General features: G+C 33.2%; 2 protein-coding genes across 2 annotated transcripts; both read right to left on the bottom strand.

The window, feature by feature from the left end:
* Positions 1 to 24: 24 nt before the first annotated feature.
* On the bottom strand, positions 25 to 3,002 carry LOC148628208 (uncharacterized). The gene is made up of 3 exons (XM_088584660.1): positions 2,698 to 3,002; positions 2,204 to 2,409; positions 25 to 1,745 (listed from the first exon to the last, which is right to left on the bottom strand). The coding sequence occupies exons 1-3, from the start codon at positions 2,978 to 2,980 to the stop codon at positions 816 to 818; spliced, it is 1,419 nt and encodes a 472-aa protein (XP_088440786.1). The 5' UTR covers positions 2,981 to 3,002; the 3' UTR covers positions 25 to 815.
* A 5,395-nt stretch (positions 3,003 to 8,397) lies between these two features.
* On the bottom strand, positions 8,398 to 27,646 carry LOC148628207 (uncharacterized). Its single transcript, XM_088584648.1, has 5 exons — positions 27,536 to 27,646; positions 20,788 to 22,259; positions 19,713 to 19,874; positions 16,689 to 17,684; positions 8,398 to 14,894 (listed from the first exon to the last, which is right to left on the bottom strand). The coding sequence occupies exons 1-5, from the start codon at positions 27,555 to 27,557 to the stop codon at positions 14,379 to 14,381; spliced, it is 3,168 nt and encodes a 1,055-aa protein (XP_088440774.1). The 5' UTR covers positions 27,558 to 27,646; the 3' UTR covers positions 8,398 to 14,378.
* Between the last annotated feature and the right edge of the window lie 304 nt (positions 27,647 to 27,950).

Genomic DNA, 27,950 nt, shown 5'->3' with positions numbered 1-27,950 from the left:
CTAATATGAATTAAATTCAACGCAAAAATCCCAACATTTATCTAAATAATGTGTGATGTACAATTAAACGAGACATACATCTTTTTTGTGTGTGTATTGAGTTCAATTTGGAATACACACATCTGAATTGAACAATATTATCCTAAACAAACGAGCCAAATTTGAAATATAAACAAATAATAAAAACAATAACATTTATTCCAGTTTTTTTAAGATTATTTACAATTAAATTACTAGTAGTTTCAGTGTAGCTACAACTTGCATTAACGGGCAATATCTGAATTTTTTGTGGCTACATTTAAATCAAAAGCATACATCTCTGTACCTTATAATCAAAGAGAACCATTTGTACCCAATGATTGTAACATTTACTCAGTTTATCTCGGTCAATTGTTTTATCAACACATTTTTCTGTGTTTTAAATATTTAAAGCTTAAATCATATTTCTTCTGTAAGGATGGATATACCCATTAACTAAACAAATAAAATATGGATACAGACGTGATTTCATTGTATTCAGTGCACAAATAACAGTCTCGAGAGAATATAAATTTAAATTGGTTTTGTATAATTCATTCGTCAAAATAAACATATTTAGGTAAGGAATAATTCCGATATGAATACATCATTTATCTTTAAAAATCCAGTGATATACAATTTGTCGTGCACTTTGTTCTTATTCGTATTTGCCTTTTAAAATTCAAAAGATACATATTCTTTGTCACTGTTAATAATGTAAATTTATTCAACAATGAGACACTGGACGTATTCCGGAACATTCATATCTACTTAAAACGAGTTCGTAACATACAGCTCTATCGATTTTGTCTATTGATTTGAGCTGATTGTCTCTGTGTCTTTGACAAAGAATTTCCACCAATGAACAAGCTCTTTGATTGTCGCTCCCTTTCCGTTAAGGCCTGGACGACCTTGTAGAGTTCGTCTAATCTCTCGTTCTGCTTCTTCAATGCTTCCTGGTAAGCTCTATCGTCTTTCATTGCACGCTCGTTTTGCTGGTACATTAATTTCTCGATTTCTCTGGCCATCGTGTCGACTCTATTTTTAAGGTCAATCTTCTCTCGTTCAGCGCGCTCAAGCTCTATCATGATATCTTCTTTTTCTGCCAAAAGCTGGTTGATTCTGTGTTGGTCCTGAATTTCATTGTCTTTTAGTGCACGGTTGTCAGCCTCTAATTCTTCAACACGTTCCCGAACCATCATCAATTCCGTTCTCAAAACTTCTCCTTCATTTTTAAGTCCGGAATTTTCCTTGTTAAGTGCAGTAAGGCGTTGCCATCTTTCATTTTCTTTATCCCGCATTTGAGAATGCGTGGTTTGCAGTTGATCGTATTTGGTTTTTAGTTCCATATAAGCGTCGCCTTGTGCTTTCATGTTTTCAATTGTGTCTTGAAGCTGATTAAGTGCTTGTTCATTTTTTGTAATTATCTCTGTTTTCTCCTTATCCCATTCTGACTGAAATTTGTTTATTTTCTGTTCGAGTTTCTGTTCGATTACGTCGTCAATTTTACGTTCCATTCTACATTCTAAATCGAGGCGTTCTTCGTGACGTCTTCTATCGAATCCGTCAAGTAGATCATTCGTCAGTTTCCCACTGAATTCTGCAAACATTGAGCCGATAGCTGAGGTAACTTTATCGGCATAGTTTGCCGAACCTGCGCGTTCCGGAAGGTTTGGTGAAGGACAATAGCTGTCAAACCCCGAAGCTCCGTACTCACCCATTGGGGACTAAACAAAAACAAATGAACAAAATTAATGCTTTGTAAGCATGTATTTAACGTATATGAAGTTATTAAGGAAATGAAGTATTAGTCCATTCATTTGAAAATGGACAGAAAAAGGTAACGTAATCCGTACGTGCACAGAAAAAAAAACAAATGTTTATGTTTGACGGTCTGTGCCATTTGAACCCTGAAAGTCCGATTTTGTTTACGACCATAGATGGCGAAGAATATTTAACTTTTAAACTGTTGAAAATATATAACCGGTTTAGTTCATTCAAATGAGAAGACCGATTAGTCCATTCAAACGAGGAGGGCTTGTACATATGTTTAACCAGTTAGTTTGATTTACTCCAATGCATATTTATAAAATGGAACTACAAAAATATTTTTAAGTATCTTCTAAAGCCAATTCAGATGTTCTCGTTTACTATTATACAAAACTGATGTTGACGTAATTCTCACCATAATTATTTGCTCTTCAATTTCATAGTCGACCGTCCCAGCGTTGGTATTAATTGGAGGTCTGACTCGGTTGAATGGTGGTTGCCTTCTTACTTGGTTATGGCCTGTCTGTGGTCTGGCCTGTGGTTGTTGAACACTCACACTAGCTACGCCCCTGCCGTCATCTCGAGAGAAGGACGATTTTACTCTGGTCGTACGAGTAGAAACTAGAATAAAATACAAAGAGGACGGTTTAAACAGGGATTTGTTTTTACTACATGCTCAATCTTATTTAATTTTCCTAAATGGCAACAACAGGGGCTAATGTTGTAGCTATTTGGCAAGGACGTGCATGACTACTATGGCTTTAATAGGCAACAACAGACTTTGAACAATTTAGGTATACTAAGTATAGTAATTGGATGCTTTTGGAAACCCTTTTAATGTAATCCAAAACACAAGATTCGTTCCACCTGAATTACAAATCTTATTGTAAGTACTATAAATTGACTTACTGTCCTTCTGTAGCTTTTCAACAATATTGAAAAACCTTTCATCCTCAAGAACTTCTATGAATATATTGAACGCGTGTGGTTCGTGTGAGTTCAGAAGCAGTTGAATAAACTCATTAAACTTTCTGTGTGGAGTCGGTGGGTTCACTTTCTCTATTCTTTCTTTCTGATCAACTGAAATCACATTCTTATCTATGAGTCTATCAAGTATTGGGTCTAAATATCCAAGTCTTTCCTTCAGGAAGGTTATATTGGAAGTTATTCGTTTCTTTTGCTCTTTATCCATTTATTTTCCTTGCACAAAACATCTAAAATGGTTGAAGCATTTGATTTTTGCGTTATAAAATACACCGAATTTCAAGTTGGCCGAGTTCCATCTAATTTATTGAAAGGTATCTTTTAAATCAAAATTTGAGTCTCATTGTTTTAAGCTTGGTATATATTGAGCGATGGTATCGAGGAGTGGGTTTTCGTGCCGAACTTCTACCTATTGTCCTAGGCCCACGTCATCCGTTATCGTATTCCAATGTATACTTCATTATGAGCAAATTTATATAACTTGACACCAATTTTAATACCAGGTATTAATAATAAACAATCTAAATTAATCAAATTAATCACGCGTTGTGCGAGGAATATTTAACCTTTTAAACTGTTGAAAATATATGAACAAGTACTGGCTCAATTGTCTCCGCTCCCGTTATTAAATTTTAGGAGATAAAACGTTCTTTGATAGGTCCCAGTTCTCCGGTGTTTGTGGTTGACAAGGTTATCTGAGGAATGAATGCACGTGTATCTCCTGTTGTCGATTTATGTTCGCTGTCTTAGAGCTTTGGTTTGGACTAAGCCCAACTGCTGGCTATGAGAAGTGAATATTGTTGGCAAAGGCGGACATATTTAAAGTGTTCTCACGGACCTAAATATATATTTTACATACTGAAAATGCATTGAAAATGAAAGGCGGCGTGTTTGCTAGGATATGAAATTTCCCCATTTTTTTTCTTGAAAAGCAATATTTTTTATTACTTTTATGTGATTAATGTGTAACGGGTGCAGATTCGAGGAAAGGCGTGACGGTGATACATGCCCCTAAAACTGGAAAAAAAATAAATAGCATTCTTTACATGAAATCACGTCTTGAAAAAAGATTGGAAGGATAGCAGAAGACGGCATACATACTCTTTTTATGTCCGAATGTAAAGCAGTGAAGTCGCAGAAACATTCAGGGCTCAAAATAGCGCACGGCTTATCACTATCACGTGATATTAAAATGATAAACAGTGCGTGGTATATAGTATCTGACAAAATTTTAGTTATTGCGCGGGGACTATAAATGTTTACAATACTTACCGGGTATTTATATTTTTAAGTGATAGTTATGGTATTTTGTGGTTGTGTCAAAAATAGGGTAACCACCGACATTATTAATTTCAATCTTCCTTCCGTGATACCATCAAACCTACTAAGTAAGTAAATGTTCCCAAGTAAATTGATACTACTCCAGTTACCACATGTATTTTAAATATGTTGAACATTAAAAAAGAAAATAGAAAAACCTAGCCTAGATGGCAATTGCAAGTAAATGCTGCTAAGTATCTTGCCCTCAATCCCCGAGATGAATTGGTCCGAATATGATACACTGATAGGTTTACAGTGGTTCAGAATTTATTTTGTCTGATAACCGAAGTATTTGTATTGTCTAATAACAGAAGTATTTGCTGCAAGTTGATTAAATCCCAAGAGTTGTGTCCCTTACCCTAGGTCTACCTCCTTAAGGCATAGTCCTACAGTGGTTCTTTGATGGAAGCAAATTCTTTAGCAGATACCAACAAGGTTTTTACAACAATACTGCACTGTTCGAAGCGTAGTTATAACACACATCACTGATTATTCTGCTTTTCTGAATTAAACCATTATTTCAAAAGGATTTGTCTTCTTTCCTGAAACTTTAAGCTTAACACATTAAACTTTGAGATTTGTTTGATTGAAACTCAATCATTTTATACGTTTTTTGTATTGTGGAATTTAGCACACATATGAGAATGACAAATTAAAAAGCTTGATACGGCCCTCAGCAGTTGAGGCAGGTATTGACACAACATTCAAGCCTGATACAGCTCTGAATTTTCATTGTGGTTAATTATTTGACGGGAAAAAACTTATCAGAATCAAAGGACCCATTATTCCTACACGTTCAGGTCGCCGCTAAAAATTCCAAGCCTTCCTTTTGTGGTATAACACCGTGTGGTACAATTTCAAAGAGATCTATTTAAAAAATTACTTATAGTCAAATTATTGTTTGGACATCATAAAAATACTTGTTTGTGGCCCATGGTTCCTAAACGGTCAAGTCACCACCCCAACATCAATCAGGTATGGCACCTTGAAGTAAAATTAAAAAAAAAAACATCTATTCAGTTACAGACAATTTATTGTCCGGACATGAAATGTATCATAGGATCGCAGTTTTTTGCAGTCGTATAAAAATTGGTTTTCGAAACTTTTAAATTGGAATGCAGGGAATCTTTTTTTTATTTATGTATTAAATTAACACACATTGTCACTAAAATAAGTGGTCCATGATAGGGCTGCGTGTAATCGAGCTGAGAATTTCAGGGATTAGAACTCGTTCTTTACTGATAATATGGTCGAAACGTTCGTTTGTTTTTTTTTTTAACTTATTCATGAAAATTTTTAAAAAAATCAAGGTAAGCAGCTGATGGGTTGATATCGAAACTCAAGTAAAAAAAAAAACTATTTTTCAGTAAGTAAATTTTAGGCAGACACATCAAACAACATAATCAAAGCCCCCGATATCTACATGTATTAGCCACAAAATAATGTTTCGTAGCTCCGCTATGCACTTTTTAATTTACCTGGCCTTAAAAGCCAATTGACATTTTCGGAGGACTCCTTGTTAGAGTTATTGCCCTTGAAAGAATTAAAAAAATGTTTAGTATTTGGTGCAAATTTCTAGAGTGGTATCGCCTGAAAATGCCCTTTAGATGATTTTTCCGGTTTTTTTTTCCTGTTATCCAGAGAATTTGTATGTAGTGAGATAGTACGCGTTGTCGTGCTATGGTAACCCAACTCGTACAGGAAGTTAATATCATACAGCACAGCATAAACCAATCTATATAACAGAGATTTCGAGTGGATAGACGGACAACATGATTCAAATATATCACCCAATCGTGAAGTGGGGGTATAATATATATAGTGGCATCAGGGACTTTCAATTCCATATACACTCCCTGGTTGCGCTAGGGTAAATGATACACACACACACACACACACACACACACACACACACACACACACGCACACCATTTTTGTCCCGTTCCAACTTTCTCCACCATACCCTCAAAAAATGTTGAAGGCACAACACAATATCCGTCTGTCTTAAAAAATTGTAAGATAGCTTCCTTCTATAAAGAAAGACATTGAAATACCAGAATTACACCCGTTTATAGACACACATACGTATTAAGACCGCGGAAACCTTTATCACTTCCAATAAAAGGCTTTGCCGAACGCAGCATGATACGACCGCAGTGATTGGACCATGAACAGTTGATGCAAGAGTGGACACAATATTAGTTTTTGACACACTGAAACATAAGGACTTACAAAAATATTATGGACACAACAAATGGTTTGGGTACTATATTGCACAAAATTCCAAATTAAATAAAAAAATCAGACCAAAAATAAAAAAGTGTGGCGCCTTTCATCCCTTATAAATCGAAAAACGTAAGAGATAACTGAAATCTGATTGAAAAACAAAGACAAGGATTTTCAGAAGAAATCCCAAAAAAATATTGATATCGGTATAAAAATTATCAGTTGAATTTTTGGGGGTTGTCCAACTGTGACCTCCTAGAACTTGAAAACGGTTCAAAATACATTACAATGAAAAAAAATATTATTAAAATCGAGAAAAAAAAAACCAAAAAAACAAATATTCTACATGGGATTAATAAAACACCGATTTTTATCCTTTTTTGGTCCCTTTTTCTAAAACGGAAGGGATCAGAAAATCCAAATTAAAAAGGAATATTTCTTTAGCGGTTAATAAAATCATTTCAAAATTTCAGAACAACTGATCAACTACAACTGAGATATCGCACGGAAACTACGCGTCCCCAGACGACGACTGTGCCATAACATTATACGACCGCAATTTTTTTGAGGTCGTATTAAAAATCTAAAGAATTAAAAGCTGCCTCAGACATTTGTTTAAATGTAAATTTTACCCAATCCTGTAAAAAAAGTCTTAGAAAGTGCACTCGTAACAAGTAAAAAATAGAGAAAAAAACTGTGAGCAAAACTCACTTGGTGATACATCTCCTAAGAAAATAAATATAAGGGTCTTATAAGTGATTAAAGGCTTTCTGATGGAAAAAATATACACGATGCATAATGGCACCATCTGATAAAGAATCTGTGAAAGTATCATCAAATTCCATGATTTGCGGATTAGAAGACGGTCCCTCTTGGTCGACGAATGACAGTCCATGCATGTTTTGCATCAGGAAACCCAAAAAAGTCATTCAGATGAGAAGCCTGGGTATAATAAAGTGAGTGGGTTTTTGCAATCATAAACTACTTATTTCCACATGATGTGGGTTATGCACAGGCAATCGAGGCAGGGGTGATTCCGACCATCTACCTTCCCCTTCTTATCCTCGAGAACAATTATTTAATGAATGTATTCAATTTCTGATTAGTTTATACGCTATAATCTAATTTGGGTCCGTTAACGCTGAATAATCCGCGAAGCGGATCATGTTTCAGCGTAAACGGACCCAAATTAGATTGAATACATTCATTATATTTTAATTAAAAATAAAAAAAAGATATATCCATCAGTTTTATTAACACTGACTAAACAGCAACTTTAATTTTCCCACCGTACAGAAATTCTAGTAAACAAATTAGCCGCCATTTTAAAATCAGCGGCAAGCCGCTGTCATTTCATCACTGAGAAATGTTCAGTTATTTTTCAAAATTGAAGACACAGTTATTAAAGCAGGAATTTGACATAAACCCGGCGGACATAAATTTAGTTAATAATTTATTGTCACAAAAACGTTTCAACGTTAAAACGTTGTTTCGGATGTTGACAAAAAAAAGTAGTTCCGTAAAAGGTGGACGTGGCCTAAATAGCAAGTTATTTATACAATTGAAACAATTTTGATTTTTGTCAACAAACCAATCAAAAGGCAGGATTCTCATCACATTAAAATATTTCCGTCTAATTCGTCAATTTGTTTTTAAAAATCCAGATAACAGTAGGGCCACTGGTACCCGAGTTGATATTTTTTAGATATTGGTATTGTACATTTCTCTGTGATAATTTCAATGAATGGACCCAGCACCTGACAAAAATACGATGGAAATAATGATTCTCGAGAAAAAAGGGGCAGATCTGAACCAACCGTGCCCCAGTGTCTGTTAGATTATGTCAACTTTAAATTGCAGCTTCCTAGGCAAGAATACAGTAAAACATATCTTACATTTTGTACATCTCAATATAACACCAAACATTTAAATTAAAATTAAATCCAAATCCATGGAACTGTTTAGAAGTAGTGCTTACAAAGTACTGAGTCGAACATACAGACACACCTATGTTCTGATTTCGACTCGATGCCCCGAATAAAATCCTCAAACTTCGTCACTAATCAATAATTAACACAATCACAATAGATCATTTTACTTCAATATATTCTCTATATAGATCACTTCCAAACAACTGAATCATTTTATCTTCATAAGCAGATAAATTAATATTTTACAGATAGAAATAGTACATCCTTACATTATCAACAGAAGGCATTCACAGCTTAATCAGTTTTACAAAGATAATTTATACAATGAACATACGACCTATATATTTACAATAAAATCAGTTATTATTGCAGGAATTATGCCAGAGTAGGCTTACTTTTGGAATGGAAATAATTGAAACTTGGAGTAATAATATTTACCATTGGGTAATTCCTAGAAAACTTTGAACAATGCTAATTACAGGATATCCCCCCTTTACCCACACCTAAGATTATGTAAGGGTTCGACATTAACTTCATTTGTTTGGTGGTCAACAGGACTACTTCAGAGGTATAACCCAAGTAGCGTGCAGTCGGTAATGATGGTTCCATTCTTAAATCTTATGATAAATAAGGTCAAATTTAGATAGCGCATTGGACTACCATGAACATTTTTTTCAAGTAGTTCTCTCCAAAATTAGGGTGCCACAGGACTAGCGGACTACTGTTAGTGCCAATCCCTGCATATGGTCAAAATACAAACATGAAGTAGATTTCACTTCATTCTAAAATAATAACCTTAAGATATAACATACCCATATAAAGCTTCTGTCAAAAGATCAAGTTGCAATGATAAGTTACAGACGGATGGACGGACACCAAAATTACAAAATGCTACCCTCAGAGCATGGGGTATAAAATGGATATCATTTGTCTGTGTACTAATAAAAATTACAATAATAGCTGAATTTAATGTACATAAAAACATCAATCTGCCATCTAGTGAACTATATATTTTACTTACTAACAAACTAAACCTGAATTTAATAGATACTACAGATTATAGGGAACTAAACCACAAGTACGAAGGGAGAAAAGTTCACAATGTAATGCTTCCCATACTTCATGCATTTCATTACAATTTTCATCAAAATCATTTCTTTTTCTTTTCGGAGTTATGACAAACATTTGTGACTAGGAACTACCAATATCTACAGGTCTATACAAAAGTTGTGTTTTGATGTCAAACCTGGTTTCATGCATAAGAGATATGAACGATGTTGAATATTGCTATGCCCTCACTTTTAATCTGTGGTGTAATATACACCACATTCCAATATAGTGAAAGAGTAATCAAGGGAACCAAGATTCTAGAAAAAACAAAAAAGAACATGACTACACTTTTGAGCACAAAAATCTTACACTTATATCCAAAGATACATGTAGGAGCCTCTATCCATTTTGTTGGAAATTTTTTTGTTCATTTTGTTGCAAAATTTGGGTAAAAATAAGCAAACGAAAACCTAGTACCCCAATTCTTTTATATTAACTCTGGAACCATCCCTTTTTAATTCAATCATTACTCAGTGCTTGTGCAGGAACCACGGGAACCTTAAAATGAATATTGATGGGTTTCCATACAGCCACTTACATACTCTCAACTGGGGTGTGCAGGTACAATGTACATGTAACTCACAATATTTTAAACTTGGTTGATAATGTTAAAATTTTACAAAAAAAAAAAATAAGACTTGCGATTGAAAACATAAGTTTTGATAGAATGACAAGACAAAAAAACACAAATCCTATACTTTGGTGGAAAGTTTTTGATGATAAAATGAGTAACCTTTTACAGAAAAGAGCAAAAAATTTCATATTGAGGTATCATGCTTCTTTCAATACAGCATAATTGGTATATAACTTATAAAATCGACATCATCATCTTATAGGGATAACATTCATACATTTTTGTCAATAAGGATATGATTTTTTCAAGGCCTACATAAAAACGGTGAATTCAGCTCGTGCAAACTGGAAGGAAATTAAAAAAAAATATATAAATAAATTAAAAAAAAACAAGATAAATAAATTTTGAAAAAGAAAACATGTAGGTATGCTTTTCAATACAAAAACCTTACATCTGAATCCAAATATACAAAAACCTTAACTTATTGCGATACATTAAAGTTGTTTGCAGAATGACTATCATATTCTTTCAGCCTATGTTGATGTAACCTCAATCAGTGGTGTACACTAAATAACCTACGTAGTGAGTTATTATTACGTGTACACAACAGGCATCTATGTTATTTTGGTAACATCAGTTTTGAACATCTCAACGGAACATTACATCTAATATTAATGGACTCACTGCAATATTTTCTGCCTTGACTTCATAACAGCCATTATTCTTTGTGCAATAATCATACTTATTGATATTACAGATCAACAACAAACTCAACCTATCCTCATTATACAGTTTTGAATAGACTAATCAATATGCAGTCTATTACAGTTTTAGGGACACTATACCTATCTAAATAGCTTTGGTAACACCAAAAAAAAAAACATTTCAGGAATTTAGAAAAATAACAATAACTGGCCTTACCTCGAACCAAAATTTACAAAATTCAAAAAGAACTATTAAAACACAATAAAATACATTTGATAAAACAATGTTAGTTTCTAAACCAAAACAAAAGTCAAATTTTCATGAAAGACTAATAAAAAGCTAAAGAACTTTAAGGAGAAGTGTCATACAAATGTACATGTACATGTACACAACAATTAACAAATGTATATCAAAAATGATAAAATAATAAGAGCTTAAAACAAACCTACATCCATTATTCTCAAGCATAAAAAACATACAATGGGATCACACACACATTAATATACAAAACTTCATAAAAAAAAACTTGTTCCATTTTAGTCTTGACTGCAACCAACCTCAATTTTTGAAGTTGTGTTAAGGAGGTAGACCTAGGGTAAGGGACACAACTCTTAAAAATCAGTGGAACATTTGTATTCAGCATTTTACATCAATCTTATGTAAGCATCTAATTAACTTGGATTCATTTTATTCTGCTTCAAACGGAAGCTTGAGAAGTTTTGATGAAATTGAATATGATACAAACACATCACTGACTTCATGAGTTATGTCCCTTACCCTACATCTACCCCCGTAAGAAAAAGTATTTACATATTAGTAAAATATTGTGTACCAATACTTCTCTTATATACAACAATAAATGTACAGTTCATTTCAACTTGATCAATAAGCCATGAAACACTGAACTTCGATCATTAAAAAATCATGTAAACTTATAAATATAGAATAGAATGCAATATGTTGTCCCCTAATCCATGAAAAACAATTTTATACTTCTTCCAAGCACAAAATGACACCAACACCAACATCAAATCATCACTGAAGGCCATTCACTACTCTCCTTGACTAATACATGTCTTTAAAATAATATTGATGGGTTTCCATGCAGCCACTTACATACATTGTACATGTTTTGGTACAATGAAGTACAAAATGCCATGCTGTGAAGTATTTTTCGTGCTTTTTGCTTAAATTTTATTGAAAAGCCTAAGAAGTGTACCACATTTACATGTACATGTATGTCAGTCATCACAGTTCGTGACATTTCAGTATGTACATCCAAAAAATTTACATTTTTATACATTACATGTACTTCAGTTATTCTTTGGTCAAATAAGTTTTTGTTTGCAAAAAATAATGCACAGCTACATGTACATACGATTAGTTCATACACTGCTATATGGTTATAATCAAATAAATGTAAGTTTTCTAAGCACCATAGTTTGTTTTCAATTTAGAGTTTGACATTATACATGCATATGTACATGACTTTAAAGAAGAGTCCTATGAACAATGATTATAGTTTAATTTGGACAACCTGCTAAAAGATGAGAGAAATTAAATCAATACGATGATTGTCTATGCTCAGATATAAATCAATCCAGTGGTAATTAAAGAGGCTTAAGAAAATAGAAGTAGGCAATCTACATGTACAATGTACATGTTATCAGCAATGCAAAGTTTTGAATTTGGAGATCTGTTTGGAATGGAATCCATTCCAAGCCAAGGTCCAATTTCTTTTTTCAAATAGTCCATATGAATGCACTGTTGTGAAAGAGGCAATTACATATGTAGTCCTTCAACATGTTAAAAGTGTAGAAAAAAAGAATGACCATAGAAGTACCTAAATTGCTTAATCCTTATACATGTGCATATGCATGTAATGGATGAATAATAAGTAACGTACATGTACATTTGAATGTATGTTGTTGATTGTTTATCATGTATGTTACAGATTTAAATTTTGCTTAGGTCACCAAAAGTACCTTATATGCCATACAATGCTTCACATACATTTTTGTACATGTAGATCCATAATTAACCCAACTTTTTTACATACCTTTAAGAATGCTTATACACGTACATGTAAGCTGAATGTTGTATACTTACTTACTAGTTTTTTTTTCACTATCAACTTAAAAAGATTTTTTTACAGTATAAAAGTAACTTTGAGCGAAAAAATTTACAGTGACATCTGTCAAAACTGACCTCATACTGGTACATGTACATGCAGGTTTAAAAATATCATTTTAACTGATTCTTGTACCTGATAAAATATAGAAATGAAGTAACAGTGTGCATCACAGTAATTCGCATGCTACATGTACATGTACATTTTGTACATGTGTAAATAATAAGAACACACAAATTTCCAAAGACCAATAAAAATAACCAACAACATTTTTAAAGCACATGTATAATGTATGTATGTACGTATGTATCAATTACATCTCAAGAAGAATTTCACATGCTTTCCAAAACTGACTAGATTGTTGCCCTTGATTGACCTGAAATTTACAACATAATTTATACACACTAGTATTTTAAATGATCCATGTAAGTCAAAAACAGGTTCAACTGAAGTCAGGCCTAGAACAAAATACTATATTTCCAGTAATATCTTTAAAAAAAGGGGGTCAAAGACAGAAATGGCTGAATCAGCATTGATGGGTCTGATTTAAAAACAATTCTTAATCTCTTTACATAATTAGTTTTTTATAAATCTTAAATAGCTTGTCACCTGGTTCTGAAATAATCCTTAAGATTTTCGCAAATTCCTTCCTTCAAGAAGAAGAAATCTGACACGATTTGGATACATTGTTGCCTCTGCAATTATTCATCTATCCAAATAGCGGCATATACATGTATGTATAATCCTTTAACATTGCAGATGAGTCATTCAGTGTCACTTTTTTTATTATTCCATTGAAGGAGGAACAAAACATTTAGGGTCAGGTTTTATAAGAGAGATTTTGTTAGGGTAACTGGAAACACATATTTAATAGGCCTGATTAAGCAGGTAGACCTTAGGTTAGGGATACAACTCAAACAAAATCATTGGAATGTTTGTATTTAGCATTTTATAACAATCTCATGTAAGCATCAAAGTAACATGGATTGATTTCAATCTGTTTCAAATAAAAACTCGAAAGATTTTGGTGAAATTTAGTATGATACAAACATATCACTGATTTTTAGTTATGTCCCTTTCCCTAGGTTTACCTCCTCAAAAGAACAAATTGTATATAACAAGCCTCTTACATCACAATGCACTCTACCATGTACTACTTTCTAGCATTCCACCCAAAAGCCTTTAATAATAAACGACTTTCACATTCACTTCTGTTCTGGAAAAGATCTTCATTCATATCTTAGTTAACTGGGGTCAACAGGCATAAGATATGAGATATTACAATGGAAGCCAAGAAAACAGAAACTTGAATTGATTACAAAAACTATTTTGAATTAATTTGGCAGTACATGATTGTAGAAGCATTTTCACATTCAGAGATGTACATGTGTACATGAACAAACATATATGTATTTCAAAAAGAGTCTTAATCATTTAAATTTTCTTCTTAATCCCAAATTCTTTCTTGTATAGTATAAAACCCTTAACCAGTTTCCATCAGATTTGATGTAAATGGCGAATGTGAAAGTCATCAATTATTCACAAATGAAATGTACAGTGATAACAAGTAAAAGTATAAAAAGAACATGAATAGAAAATTGATGTTTTATCACACTTTAGCAACAATAAATCCCTCCTTGACTAAATTTTGTTTTCTAGCTGTTTCTTTAGATGAGTTACTATTCCATGCATAGTCAAACATATTTTTAAGGTGTTCTACAGTTTTTAAGAACAAGGCACCATCATCCTTATTGACTGTTCCGATACGAACACTCACGGATCCTTTTGCCTTAATAACACGTTCAATTTCTCCAAGCACAAATTTGTCTTTACAGAGTTCCCATACATTGTCACTTTCTGAATGAAAATAAACAGGATATTTTTTGGAGCTGTCTGGTGGTGAAACTGCAAATTCGTACACCACTGGAACAGTGGTTTTCTGTTTGTTAAAGTCAGAATTGCAGAACCCTGGACATCCATTCTTTCCTTTTGACCAGTTTCCAGTCTTCTTCTCGTGGGCTATCAATGGCACCCACTGCTCCCAAGATAGACAGCTCAGTGGGCCTTGAACAAACTTAGCTATACTGGCTATTTCCCTTGGTTGCAAGTTTTTGGGCTTCTTTACCTGAAAATATTTTTTTTTAATTTCATCTGATTACGAAGTCTCTAAAAAGAATGATATTTTTTGGCATTTTAATCAGACAATTTTCCTGAATTTCCAAAAATATAACTTTGATTGTTTATTTCAATGAGCTAAGCAAAATAAATAATACCCATTTTCCTGCTTCAAGTCAGATATCAGAAGAATACACATGTAGAGCAGAGGGATGTAAAATGATTCTACAAATGTATATTTTACTTTTTCATCACATATTTTCTTCATTTTTGCATAAAAGGTCTTTTGGTACCCAAAGATATCACACAAAAAGCTTTTTAAGGTCTCCAATGAGTAAGAGTCATATACAATCTACAAGTTAAGATGAGCCCTTAAGATACATGTACATGTATCTATTCTTAATTTCATAGAAACACTTACATGTATATAGAAAAAAGTTTTAGTCCATTAAAAAAATAGGGTAGAGGGTAAAATTGGATACAAGTAGGTTGGAAAATAGGAAAAAAGGTACCTTATATGTACACCAATGTTTTGGTTATTTTTGTACAATATCCTAAAATCAACATTTACCACAACTTGGAAATAGCACTGTAAAATTTTCTCTCAGTAAAATTTATATTCATTTTATGTTTTTTTGACAGACTGTTGAATAGTTAAAACCCTATTTGGAAATTTTCCCAACAATCAAATTAAAGTACACTGTACGATCCAAGCAAACACAATTAATTAGTAGATTCTTATCCGCCACCCCAACCCCCACCCCCCCCCAAAAAAAAATGAGAAATTTTTTTTATTAAATTTTGGCATGAATTTCAAAATCAAGGTTATTTCCCATCAGTTTCAAGTACATGTGTGTACCCTACTGAGATAATATAATACACACATTTTTCATTTCTTGGTGACTAAAACGATGCTTCTTCAATGAAACTGATGTGGCTATAGAACATATATTTAGAACATACCTATGCTTCAAATAGCTTAATTCAGGCTAGCAAATGTCTAGTGAGATAAAAAATAAACAAAATACTCCCACCCACCCCTTATCTTTTGTGAAGGCTGGATGAGAATCTAAGATTTCCCTGGATTTAGCTTTACATGTGATAAAAACATATTTTCTAAAATCACAATAATAATAAAGTGCACAAAAGATTTTTCTTTCTGTTGGCAACTATAAATAGGAATACTGTGAACAGATTAATATTTTCACGGATTCTGTCATGTGAACATATTCGTGAATATCAGTCATCGTTTTTTTGTCTTGTTTTAATTTTAAGTGTTATAAATTAATTTTAGCAGGACGGACTATTTTTCTTGTAATTCCATCCACCACAAGATTAAGTAATATCATTACACCACAAAAATTAATACATTTACAGTATTTGGCCACAGACATATTTGGCATCTGCCATGGCAACGATTTTAACATTTGTAAATCACCAGTTGTTAAGGTAGAACAATGCAACAAGTGTCACTTTCAGCCATGTAGATAAAATAACCAAAACATAGAGAAATTTTAACTATATTCCTGGTAATGAATACATTCCTTACAAGATAATGGTTATACACTCTTACATGTACATGAAGGTACATGTATAACTAAGCTAGCTCCTGTATCCATGCTAAAACTACTAGGAGCAACCATTTCATTGATGAAAACAATCTGGATTGGCACAATGTACAAGCTACACTATTACCAGAATTTTTCCAGGTGGGCAGTTTTGCATCTAATTGGTTGGGTAATAGGAAACAAACATTGTTCTGTTTTTTTTGGCCTAACAAATTCTTTCTAAGCATAGTACATACCTGAACAGTTTTATCATTGGATTTCTTGGATGGTGTCTTCTTTGGGGTATCTTTAACTGGTTTCTTTTTAACTTCTTTCTTAGCTTTAGGTTCTGTTGTCTTGGTGGTTTTCTTGGTGTCTTTTGGTTTCTTTTCTGGTTTTTTGGTTTTAGCATTTTCCCCTTTCACTTTGGTTTTATTAGTTTTATTAACAGTGTCTTTCTTCAATTTAGTCTTAGCTACATTTTGATTCTTCTTGCTATTTAATGGTTTAGAACCCAATTTCGTAACATTTTTCTTGGGAGATGTTTTAATGTCCAACTTCTTCCCCTTCACTTGAGCTTTTATTTTGCTCTTTGGTTTATCGGCCACATCTTTCTTCTTAGATTTTAACAAAGCTTTCACAACTGCCTTAGCCTTTAGTTTGGTAGCAGTCTGTTTTCCTTTTGGTATAGTTTTCTTAAGTTTAGCGTCTTTCAAAGCCTTCAATTTTTTAACATTAGGACTAGATTTAAGCTGTTTAGTCTTTTTCAAACTAGCAACAGGTTTAATTTGCTTCTTTTTAGCATCTGGAGTCTTTTTCAATTGTTTGAGTTTGCCTGCCGGTGATTTTCTCACAGATTTAAGTTTAGATTTTTGTTTGTCAGCCAATTTTGCTTTTTTCAAAAGCAATTTCTTGTCTTTAGGGAGTGTTGCCTTACTCTTTTCCTTAGTTCCTTTAATTGCCTTCTTAACTAAACTTTTTGCAATTTGATCTGATGTTGACTTTTTCTTCTTTAACTCTGGTGATAAGTTTTTCTTGGCAAGTTTAGCTATCTTAGAACCAGGAGATTCAGCAGAGGAGTCATTGCTTCTCTTGACTGCTTTCTTTCCATTTTCCTCTCCATCTATAAGTTTCTGTTTGAATTTCATAGCAATATTATCAGGCACATTTTTCAGGGAACTGAATAGTCTTGCCAATTCCAAATCAATATCATCCTTGTTGTCCTGCCTCTTTAAAACTTCTCCTTCAAATGTCTGTAAATATAAACTTTCCTTACTTAATATAACTAATGAACAAATTCAGACATGATTTTACAAGGTTAAGGCCACATCAAGTTAATTTGTAGATTCTAATCCCCCCAATTTTTTGATTTTTTTACGATGATTCAAATTTCTGGATTTCTTTTATGTCCATATCCGTCACTACTCTACTTATACGTAATACTTTAGACTTCCAGTAAAAAAAACAAGTAACATGGTGTATGTTTACAGAATATCTTGATATTTTTCGGCAGATCTCAGGATGGTTTGTTTTTGTTGTTAGTCGCACTATAAGAGGAATTAAGAAATAAAGCCTTGGTATGGCACAAACATAACCGAAGGTGGAAATTGGCAAAAAATTGGAAGTAAATATACAGTAATGGTGAAATCGAGATTTGAATAAATGGAATAATATCATGTCTGCATATTGCAATAAATCAAACAAAACAATATCACAGTCTGAATTTGTGCACCAATTTTAAATTTAAAGGGATCAAAGAACTTCAATTTTAGGCAAAGCAAAATCGTGAAACTAAAAGGGACAAATGCAACAACATATACTTTGTAACACTGAAAATAAAAAATATAAATATTGTTTTACGACAGACCCATTAACTTGGAAGTTTTGACTGGGTCATTTGTCACGGCTTTTATCAAAAGTCTTATCAAAATGAAAGTATTATATATTTTGTTTTTTAGGTTACATGCTGGTGCATTTGCTATGTTGCATCTGTTCATTTTTTTTCTAAGATTTCGAAGACACCCTGTAGCTAACAATCTATGTTATAAAACTGCATGACAATTTGCTGTTTTTTTATTGGTTAAAGACTAGTGTATTATTCTGCTCTAACACATGACAAAGCGGGTGATAATTTTATCTATATGTACCATCCTCTTGTGACTGAGGAGTCATAACTGAGATGGTGAAATACAGGGATAATTCTATGGGGTAAACAAAAAAGTGGAAATTGGCAAAATTAGAAGTAAATATACAGTAAAAAATTGTAACTGCAAAATCTGGATTTGAAATAGTGGAATTCTGCGAAAAAGCGGAAAAAATTCATCCCCGGAAATAGAAATTGTTACCCCTTGAATACATGGTTATGATCACCTATGCCCTAGGGTAACTATGATTTTCTATGAGTAACATGCTGCTCTATCACCCTATTAACTACACATATACATGTATATGTATGTTTTCATAAAACAACAGCAGGCCTGAGAATATGTTTTTTAAGGTAACAAACACAATGACAGTTCATTTTATGTTACTACAAACCCATGTAAGACATTATCTCTTGATTATTTCCCACCACTGTTTACCATTTAGCTTCCTTTTTCAGATAATAAATTGATTGTGTAAATGTCAACAGCAACAAAATGAATATTAATTCAATAGATGCGGCATAAACATTGTAACATAGAGTGCTGGATGTAGAAGTAAAAATAAATGTGACACATTCTAAACTAAAGCCATACAAAAAAATGCCTAGGATCTCAGACCACTTTTTAAAAAAGTCGATGCAAGAGGGAGGCTTTTTTTTGATAAGAAGCAAGTTTTCTTTTTTTCTTGAGAAATTTCATCTAATTTAACAATTCTGCAAACGTGCAGGATATTGAGAAGTTAAATAAAATACTCCTTGGCATTAAAACTTTACTAGAATATGAAATGTGGCAAGAAATAAAAGCCATCTAGTCGATTGCGGACTGGATATGAAAATTTTCGGATTTTACTGTAATAAAAATCACAGATGTGGGAGGGTTTTTAGAGATGTGGCGGTGCCTGAGAACCTAACATATTTTTTGGCCTAAATGCAAGGCTTTGAATACATGTAGTGTATCTGATTTTTTTTTAAATTGAAAATTGAAGTGAAAAAGAGTTCTAACATTTTTTTTCGAATATGAACATACTATGTGTTACCAGTCAAATGTGTGCATGTACATATGTACATGTAACAGGTACATGTACATGCATATTGTAATAGTCACAGGGACAATTACAACAAATAAATTAACATTAACCTTCAGAAGTTTAAGATTCCCTTCTCTAAGACAAACAGCTAGTAACATATCTGGTGTTCGATTAGCTGACTCTAACCGAAGATGAGCACCTCCAGTTATTTGTGAAATCTGCCTGTAGAAATCTGATCTGTAGCCAACCTGGGTACCATAGATTCTGACACCCTGCAATGACATTCAAGTTAATATACATTTGTACATGAATGCGTACATGTACATGCAAGTGACATACATTGGAAGCCAGCAATGACATTCAAGTTAATATACATTTGTACATGAATGTGTACATGTACATGCAAGTGACATACATTGTAAGCAATGACAGTACATGAATTTAAACATACATGTAAATATATGCACTGGCTGCCAGGTCATTGTGAAATGTATACATTTCTGTATGCAGAATAATGAAGAAATAGTCATATCCTACCATTTTTTTCAATCCAGAAAGAATCAAGTAAACTAAATTGTTACATAATTTTCTATCTTCACCTCATGTACATGTTTGTATGATACACGTTCAAAAAACCTATCATACATTTTTGTATGTCATAACCTTAAAATCAAAACTGTCATAATACTCAGTGGTATTACAACATGGTAACCAGTGCAGTATTTTAATGTGCAACTATTAATTTTCAAAAATTGATTACGAAATTGCTTTCTGTAGCACGAACATTCATGCAATACTGACACCATAGGGCACATTATGTATAAAGTCTTTACAACATGTATGTGGGTTAGTGTAGTGTGAAAAAGTTGAGGTACATTTGTATATTTTTAGAATATATTACAAATGTACATGTGCAATACATGTCCTACAAATTATTCTGTATAAAATAAATGTGTTACCATACATTTGTACGATTAGAATTGGGTTTCCAGAGTTACATGTAAATTGTCATGTTCAAGGTATTGCCAACTATAACATTTAAGGTACATTTTGTACAATTTACAATATCATGTACATGTAGATGGTCCCTTTGAAATTTGTTCATACAATATAGATTCTTGTGCAATAAATGGCACGTGTGTACAAACAAACCCCAACTTGTAGTTAACATAGTACAATACAAACCATATCATTTAACTTTTTTGTTTCTTCTTTCCAGTCAATATCATTGGTGAATTCCTCATAAGTGTAACCAGGTTCATGCGGATCTGAATCCCCTATCATCACTAAGCATCGCTGACTTCCTGTTGTCCATGACAATGACTCACGCACCTTTCGTAAAACTAATTCATAACATTCATCTGCATCACCCCCATGTGTTATTGGCAAATACTCAAAAAAGTTACAAATTTCATCTATTGATGCACCAAAGTCTAAGGATTTTATTAAATATCTATCATTTTTCAAATCAAAATAGTCTCCATGAGCTATGAATGCTAATCGAACACCTGGAATATCTATTTTTAAACGTTCAACAATTTCCCTCATTCTATCTTTAGCTTCTTCCATGTAACTATACATAGAACCTGTTGTATCAAATGAGAACACAATTTCCCTGATTCCACCATGAATAAATTTCTTGGGTGATTTTGTTGGAGTTGCAGTGCTAGTTTTTTGAAGTGTGGGAGCTGAAGTATCAATATCAGATTGTTCACTTGCAGTTAAATCTTCACTAGAAACATATTCAAGTCTTGGTATTCCTGAGTCAACTTGACTTTGTTTATTGTCTTCATCAATGGATTGTAATACCTCTGAAACTACTAGAAAAGATGGTCTTGGTAAACAAGTAGTAAAGCCTGACCCTGATGCACTGCCCTCTTTGGTTTCATACTCTGCTAAGGAAGGATTTGATGGTAACATTATTTCTTGTTCACCAAATTTCATAATTTTTTCAATTAGTGTTCCAGAAGGCATTTTCTGAATAGTTTTTAGAGATTCTAATGAGTCTAATGTCACAGACTTTTCTTTGACAATTTCTAATTCTTTCTTGTTATGTACATTTTTTTTCGGTGTCAACACCTTTTTGCCTAATGTTTTTTTAATCACTTTGTTCTTTTTGCCTTCTTCATTTGAACCATTACTTTGCATAATCACCATGGTGTCTGCTTTCTTTAAATTTGTGAAAATCTGACTACTGTTCTCCTCTATGTCATGAACTGTATTAGTTCCTATGCAAGCTGTCTTAGGCTCGACTAGCCCAGATGATATATTGTCAAGCGAATCCTCCCCAATATTGATGGACTGAGCAATTTTTGAGAAAGAATCATCTTCTTCATCACTTTCATCAATCTCAAAACCAAAATACTTTTCTGACACTGGCTTTGTTGGAGTAAGAGTTGGAAACCTTGGCAAGACTGGAGGAGGTGTGGAATTGTTTGACCCTTCGTCATTAACTTTACCATATGGAAACGCTATTGGTCTATCATCTGTATAAGTATCTGCCTTCTCAAGCACAGGTGGAGGAATATTGTCAATATCGGATTCTCTTTCCAATGCAGTATCTAATGTTGTGTCTGTTGTCTGTTTCAGCAACTTAGGAGGAGGCTGATCCCCAGGCAGCTCTGATGGCTTGCGCTTAAGCCCGGTCATCTGTTCTTCTGCAAAAGAAAAGAAACAATGAAACTAGCAATAGAATGGATCATGAAATTGTCACTTAGTAACAAATATCATATCATGATTGAGGAAATTTTACCATGTGATTATTATGCTGATATATGTAGTTACTTGTGAAAGTTTTAATTAAAAACTAAACTACAAGTATGTGTATAAGGAATGACTTACATGTATGTACTCATACCTGTTAACCTAGTGGGAGCTCTCAAAACTGCAGGAGACTTTGCGTGACGACATTATCAACATATTTTGTTATGTTATAAATTAAATAATACAGAGGATTTCAAATATTTTTTCTAAATCATAAATACATGTTTAATACAACATCAAAATGAATTAAACATGTACATGTAGTTTACAGAAGTGATGCTTGGTATGGCATAAAATAAGATTTTGCCCTGTTCCAATGTTCACCACTGGCATGTCAATGAATCTGGTTTTGATGGACCTGCTTCCATCTTTAAAAATGCAAACAAGAGTTGCAGAGAACTTTTTGGCACCCCCAACATTGCTTTCATCACATAAAATACTGAATGGTTTCTGTTTACAGATTTCAATCAATGTACGTTTGTAGCCTCAAGACTTGGTATGATATCCTGCTTTATGATTTGGGTGCATTTAGTCCTTTTACATTAAAATTTCTCTGCAATTTTATTGTCAGGGAATGTTTTTTTCACAAAGTCGGTAAAATGATCAGCCACAAGGAACGACAAGTAGTGTTCGGCCACAAAGTTAGTGCTAAATTCAATTACGGGAGATCGACGCCTCCCGTACATTAGACTTTTTTTGCGGGTCAAAAAGTATGGAAGACTCCCACAAAAAACAGGAGGGTTAACACCTATGATGTTCTTTATTTTTTGACAATTTGAAATAATCTCAATGCACATGGTGAAAACTTAAATATTACTCACTATAATTGTAACCCTGATAATTTCTTTCATGCAAAAAAAGAAGCCCAAACATTTCTGAAGATGTTTTAATTTGTTGGACTTGCATTCACTTGTACCTTTGACACTGAACACTGAAAAAGCATTGTACATTTCCAGAGTTCAGTGAAACACTTTGGCTGCAGAAATGGTATGTACCTACATACATGTTTGTATTTTGTTATGCAAATACAAAAGACTCAACAACAGCAAGATAGCACAATAAAAAAGCTACTATCCTACACCCGCATGTCCAAAAGCAGACTACTTTTGTTCATTCATCCTTTACAATTCAAGTAATTTTTGTAAGCTCTGTGCTAAACGGGTGAAAAATAACGGGACCTAAGTAATTGTATGTGTTAAATATTTCCAGTAACCATGCAACCCATCTCTTTTATACATGGATACTGGTACAAAATGTACATCAAAGTGATGCACTATTTAACAATTGGAATTATTTTTGAAGCACTACAAGGTACCTTACTTTTAACGTGTATTCTTTTACGATTTTCCAATTGAAATCATGTCTATCCAGTTACACATTCACTCCATGAGACATTTAGATTTCCCGCACACGATACCCAAATGCACGCTAAACGCTCACCAAATGCACAAAAAACGAACGCTTCTAACATGCGTTTAAACAAACGCACGATAAACGAACGCTCCTAGCATGTGTTTAAACACACGATAGACAAACGACAAAAAATAATAATATCAGGGGTCGCGCTGGGCTTCGTGATTTGCGATTTTTTTATTTTACCTGGCTACAAAAATAGCCAGTCCGCGATTTTCTTGGCACCTAGGTTTTGTATATTAAAATTGACATTAAGTTTATCAGCAACAGATATTTTCCCAAATTAAACAATTGTGTTGACAGCTGGTCAGAGTTAATTGACTATGACCAATTTACGACTGAAGGCAATTAAAGGTAATTGGACCAGGCGACCGAGACTGACAATATCCTCATGGGAGGTGTCAATCAAATGTAAATATATTATTGAGCCAATCAAAGCTCTCATCATCTGGTCAAAGGTGAACACAATGAAGGACATGTGCACGTGATTACACACAAGCTTCACAGCCCTGTTCAACCATGTAATACATTCAGAAACAGACTTACCTAATAACAGAATAAATTAAATCCAATTAAAAATGATTATACCATCAGGAAGTGTCTAAATACTTCGAAATGAAAGAATTGATAAAAGAACATGGATGACATTTGTTTACACTTGTGTCATGGGACTTTTTTGGCGGGAAAATTGGTAAACAAATTGAATGGGGATTCCCAAAATCTAATTTTCAAAAAGAAATGCTATTCAGATATCAAGATAATTAAACAGGGGCACAATTAATGGTCCATGGTAAAAAATGTAGTTTGCTAGAAGTTTTATCACTTGAAAAAAAGAATCAAGTTTGTTAAAAATATAAAAAAAAAATCAAATTATATTGTATTAGATGAATTAGACCATAAAGGACAAAGGTGAACATGTTTTAAAATCAGGGACTATATGATAAAAGTAATATAGTCTTTGATAGAAGGAAAATTCCTGTTTCTGGAGTAGTACTTTATTATTTTATGCATATGAAAGTGACAGGCTAGAGCTAAAAACTTGCTTTATACATGCATCAAGAGTGAATCTTGGGTACATGTATGTCATGGAGAGGTTATTTTGATTTATCCTGCAATGAGGTTTTTTGTTAAACAAATAAAGGTATACGGTTATTTTTTTGCTGTATCCGTACATTAGCAGGTTATCGACTTTCTGGCTCCTCCCACTCACATGATCGGCGGAACTACTTTTTTCTGGTATGCGTAAATCAATCATGGCCGCCACCATAGATACCATATAAACAAATTGCGATTGCATATCCGGTTAATCTTTTTTTTTTGCTGTTTTGTTTTGTTTTTACCTGAATGAAATAAAAGATTTTATGTAAACCAAATAATTATTTTTTTTGTATTTTTTTCACTGTCATATATATGGCAAATCCCAAATCTCGTTCAGATTTGATTCATTATCAGTTTGCAGATGACTTCCCGTCATTTCAGTCATGTCAGACTCGGAGCCAGAGTGTCCGTCACAATTTAACATAAACTGGTCCCCACTTAAAGAAATTGAAACATTACAATATGATAAAACTCTTGAAGAGACAAATGACCAGGAAACTGTTATGGTCTTGGATTTATTACTGCCTAAACCCCAAGATAATGAATCAGAGGAACACTACATTATAGATCTGCCCATACAACTGCCTCCTCTTCTTCAAAAATCTCAAACAAATATTTCAAATCCAAAAGAAACTAGTGCACAAATTTCACCCCTGAACTCTACTGCCATGTACCAAACAGAAACAAGTCAGCTTCCACCTTCCTCGTGAAATTCAAAACTTTAACGTTCTTAAAATCGACTTTACAATATTCAAAATATTTGTATTTATTGTTCATTTTACTTATTCGTCTCTTGGAATTAAATAAATTTTGATACATTGCTTATTTTCTTCAAACAGCTTTGACAGATTATATGGTGCAGATTGAATTTCAATATTTACTGAGTCAAGCGCCATGCATATTAATTTTTTTCTTCGGGTTTAACGATCGGGGTTCCTCAGGGGATATGCATTTTAAAATTTTATTTTAAAAATGTACACACGCACAAAACTATATATATAACAGGATAAAAACAATACAGGTACACTGTTGAAAATTATTGAAGATATGTGTATTCAGCTTGGAACGGGGGAAATAGCTCGGCAGAGCCTCGCATTTCCTACCCGTTCTGTCGCCTCATCACATATCTTCAATAATTTTCGACAATGTACCTATATTGTATATGAATTGACAAAGATTCATCAGTGGATTTAATACTATCATATTTTTAAACAAAAAGAATAATTTTTTTGGCACCCTTTGGCTCTAATTTCTGAAAATTAGCGACAAAAAATGGCAGCTGGCGATTTTTCTGGCAACAGAATTTTAGAAGCCAGAGCAGTCCCTAAATATTGACATAAAATGAAGATAGAAAAAATAGAAAATAAAATTAATGAAATTATATAAATTAATTACAGCAAAAAATATAAAAATAACAGTTAAATCAAGGAAATAATCAAAGTACAAAAATAAACGAAAGGCTTCTAATGTGAGTTTAAACGAACGCTCGTATCATGCGTGTAAACGAACGCTTCTATCATGCTTCTAAACGAACGCTTCTATCGTGCGTTTAAACGAACACAAAATGATGTGTAAACGCACAATAAACGATGCACGAAGGCTAAAATGGGGAAAGTGAACATCTCAAGGAGTGTAGTACCTACATTGTACAATGTAGTTTGATTCCAATTAATTTTCCGGGATGCTTAAACCATTTTTATCAGGATGAAAACAACCCTTGAAGCAAAGTGTAACCCCCTCATTTGTTATAGTGTACAACTACAACATCCCCTAATATGAATGAATTTAATCTCCACTGAAAATTAGAAAGCTAGGAAAATGTCATTTCGAAATGGTCGAAACATTCATTTTATTTAAACGCCATTTGTAAAGAAAGTGTACTTTTATTTTCAATACCAACATGTACATGTACATTGTACCTTTATTTGTAAAAAGTCATGGACCTTAAAACATTATTTAAACTTGGATTTGCAACTTTATAGATGTACTTGCTACAAATCACATTTAAATATTTTAAATTTTAACAATATTTAACATTTCAAATACCGATTATTTTCAAAATAAGGGGTAGTATTGAAATGGTGGGTTATCCTTAATTTCAGGGATATTGTAATGATTACATGTGCATGAAATGTCTATGTATATGAAACCTCTGCTTCTTAATCTTCATGCCAGCAAGTCATTTTTTGCTAGAACAGTGAAAAGTGCTCTTTCCTTAACTGGTGTCTTGCCCTTTTTAATTTCTAGCTAGAGAAGTCATTCATTTCTGTTCAACACAGTGTACTCTAAAGAAAATTCTAGTTGAGACTAATTGCTCTACTAAGTATGCAATACATTTAATGGGAAAACCACTGCTGAGATCAACTGGTTATTTTTCATAATTAACTTATTTTAAGTAAAATGTATAAGAAATAGACAACCGTATTTTCCAAATTGTTACATTTGGTTCAGTACAACATTACACATTGTTTACTGATTCGATGACCAAATTAGATAATCATCAAACCGATCAGGTTAAATCATGATGCATGCGGACAAGGGAAATAAACCAACAGTCGAACGGCCTCGGCATTCGGAAAGAGAAAGCGATGGAATTCGGTTTGGAGAAGGTTAGGTGTAAATGTGTAAATTCAGATATTTGATTTTAAGGAATTCCTACCTAAACTTAACATGTGCGTCATCGATTTCGCACTTTCACCTTGTTATTCGGATGCAATGTTTACCGTCCTGCATCGACCGGACGCATCACTTGGCGTATCAGCTTGGGTATGTAAAACCATTTCTGATTGGTCGAAGAACTAGAGCGTGTCACTACAAGATCTGAGGGTTTATACGGTGTTGTGCTGGTCACAGTGGGTCGAAATGGTTAATCAATAATCCATTGAATATTTTTCATAATGAATATTTAATTAATCACACTACATTATGTCTTTGATGGGTAAATCAAAGTCTGTGATTAAGTACTGCACTTCAAACGTTACAAGATATTATTTTTTTTTTTAGTTTGATATGTTCTGGTTATGTTATTGAAAATTAGGCCACGCGCAAAAAGTTATTTGTTCTTCACATGCGTT

The sequence above is a fragment of the Perna viridis genome, chromosome 1, assembly GCF_037379345.1.
Source record: "Perna viridis isolate PV_CMFRI_1.1 ecotype Kerala chromosome 1, ASM3737934v1, whole genome shotgun sequence".
Taxonomy (NCBI): domain Eukaryota; kingdom Metazoa; phylum Mollusca; class Bivalvia; order Mytilida; family Mytilidae; genus Perna; species Perna viridis.
The sequence above is the reverse complement of the archived record's forward strand: the minus strand, read 5'-3'. Positions and strand labels throughout refer to the sequence as shown.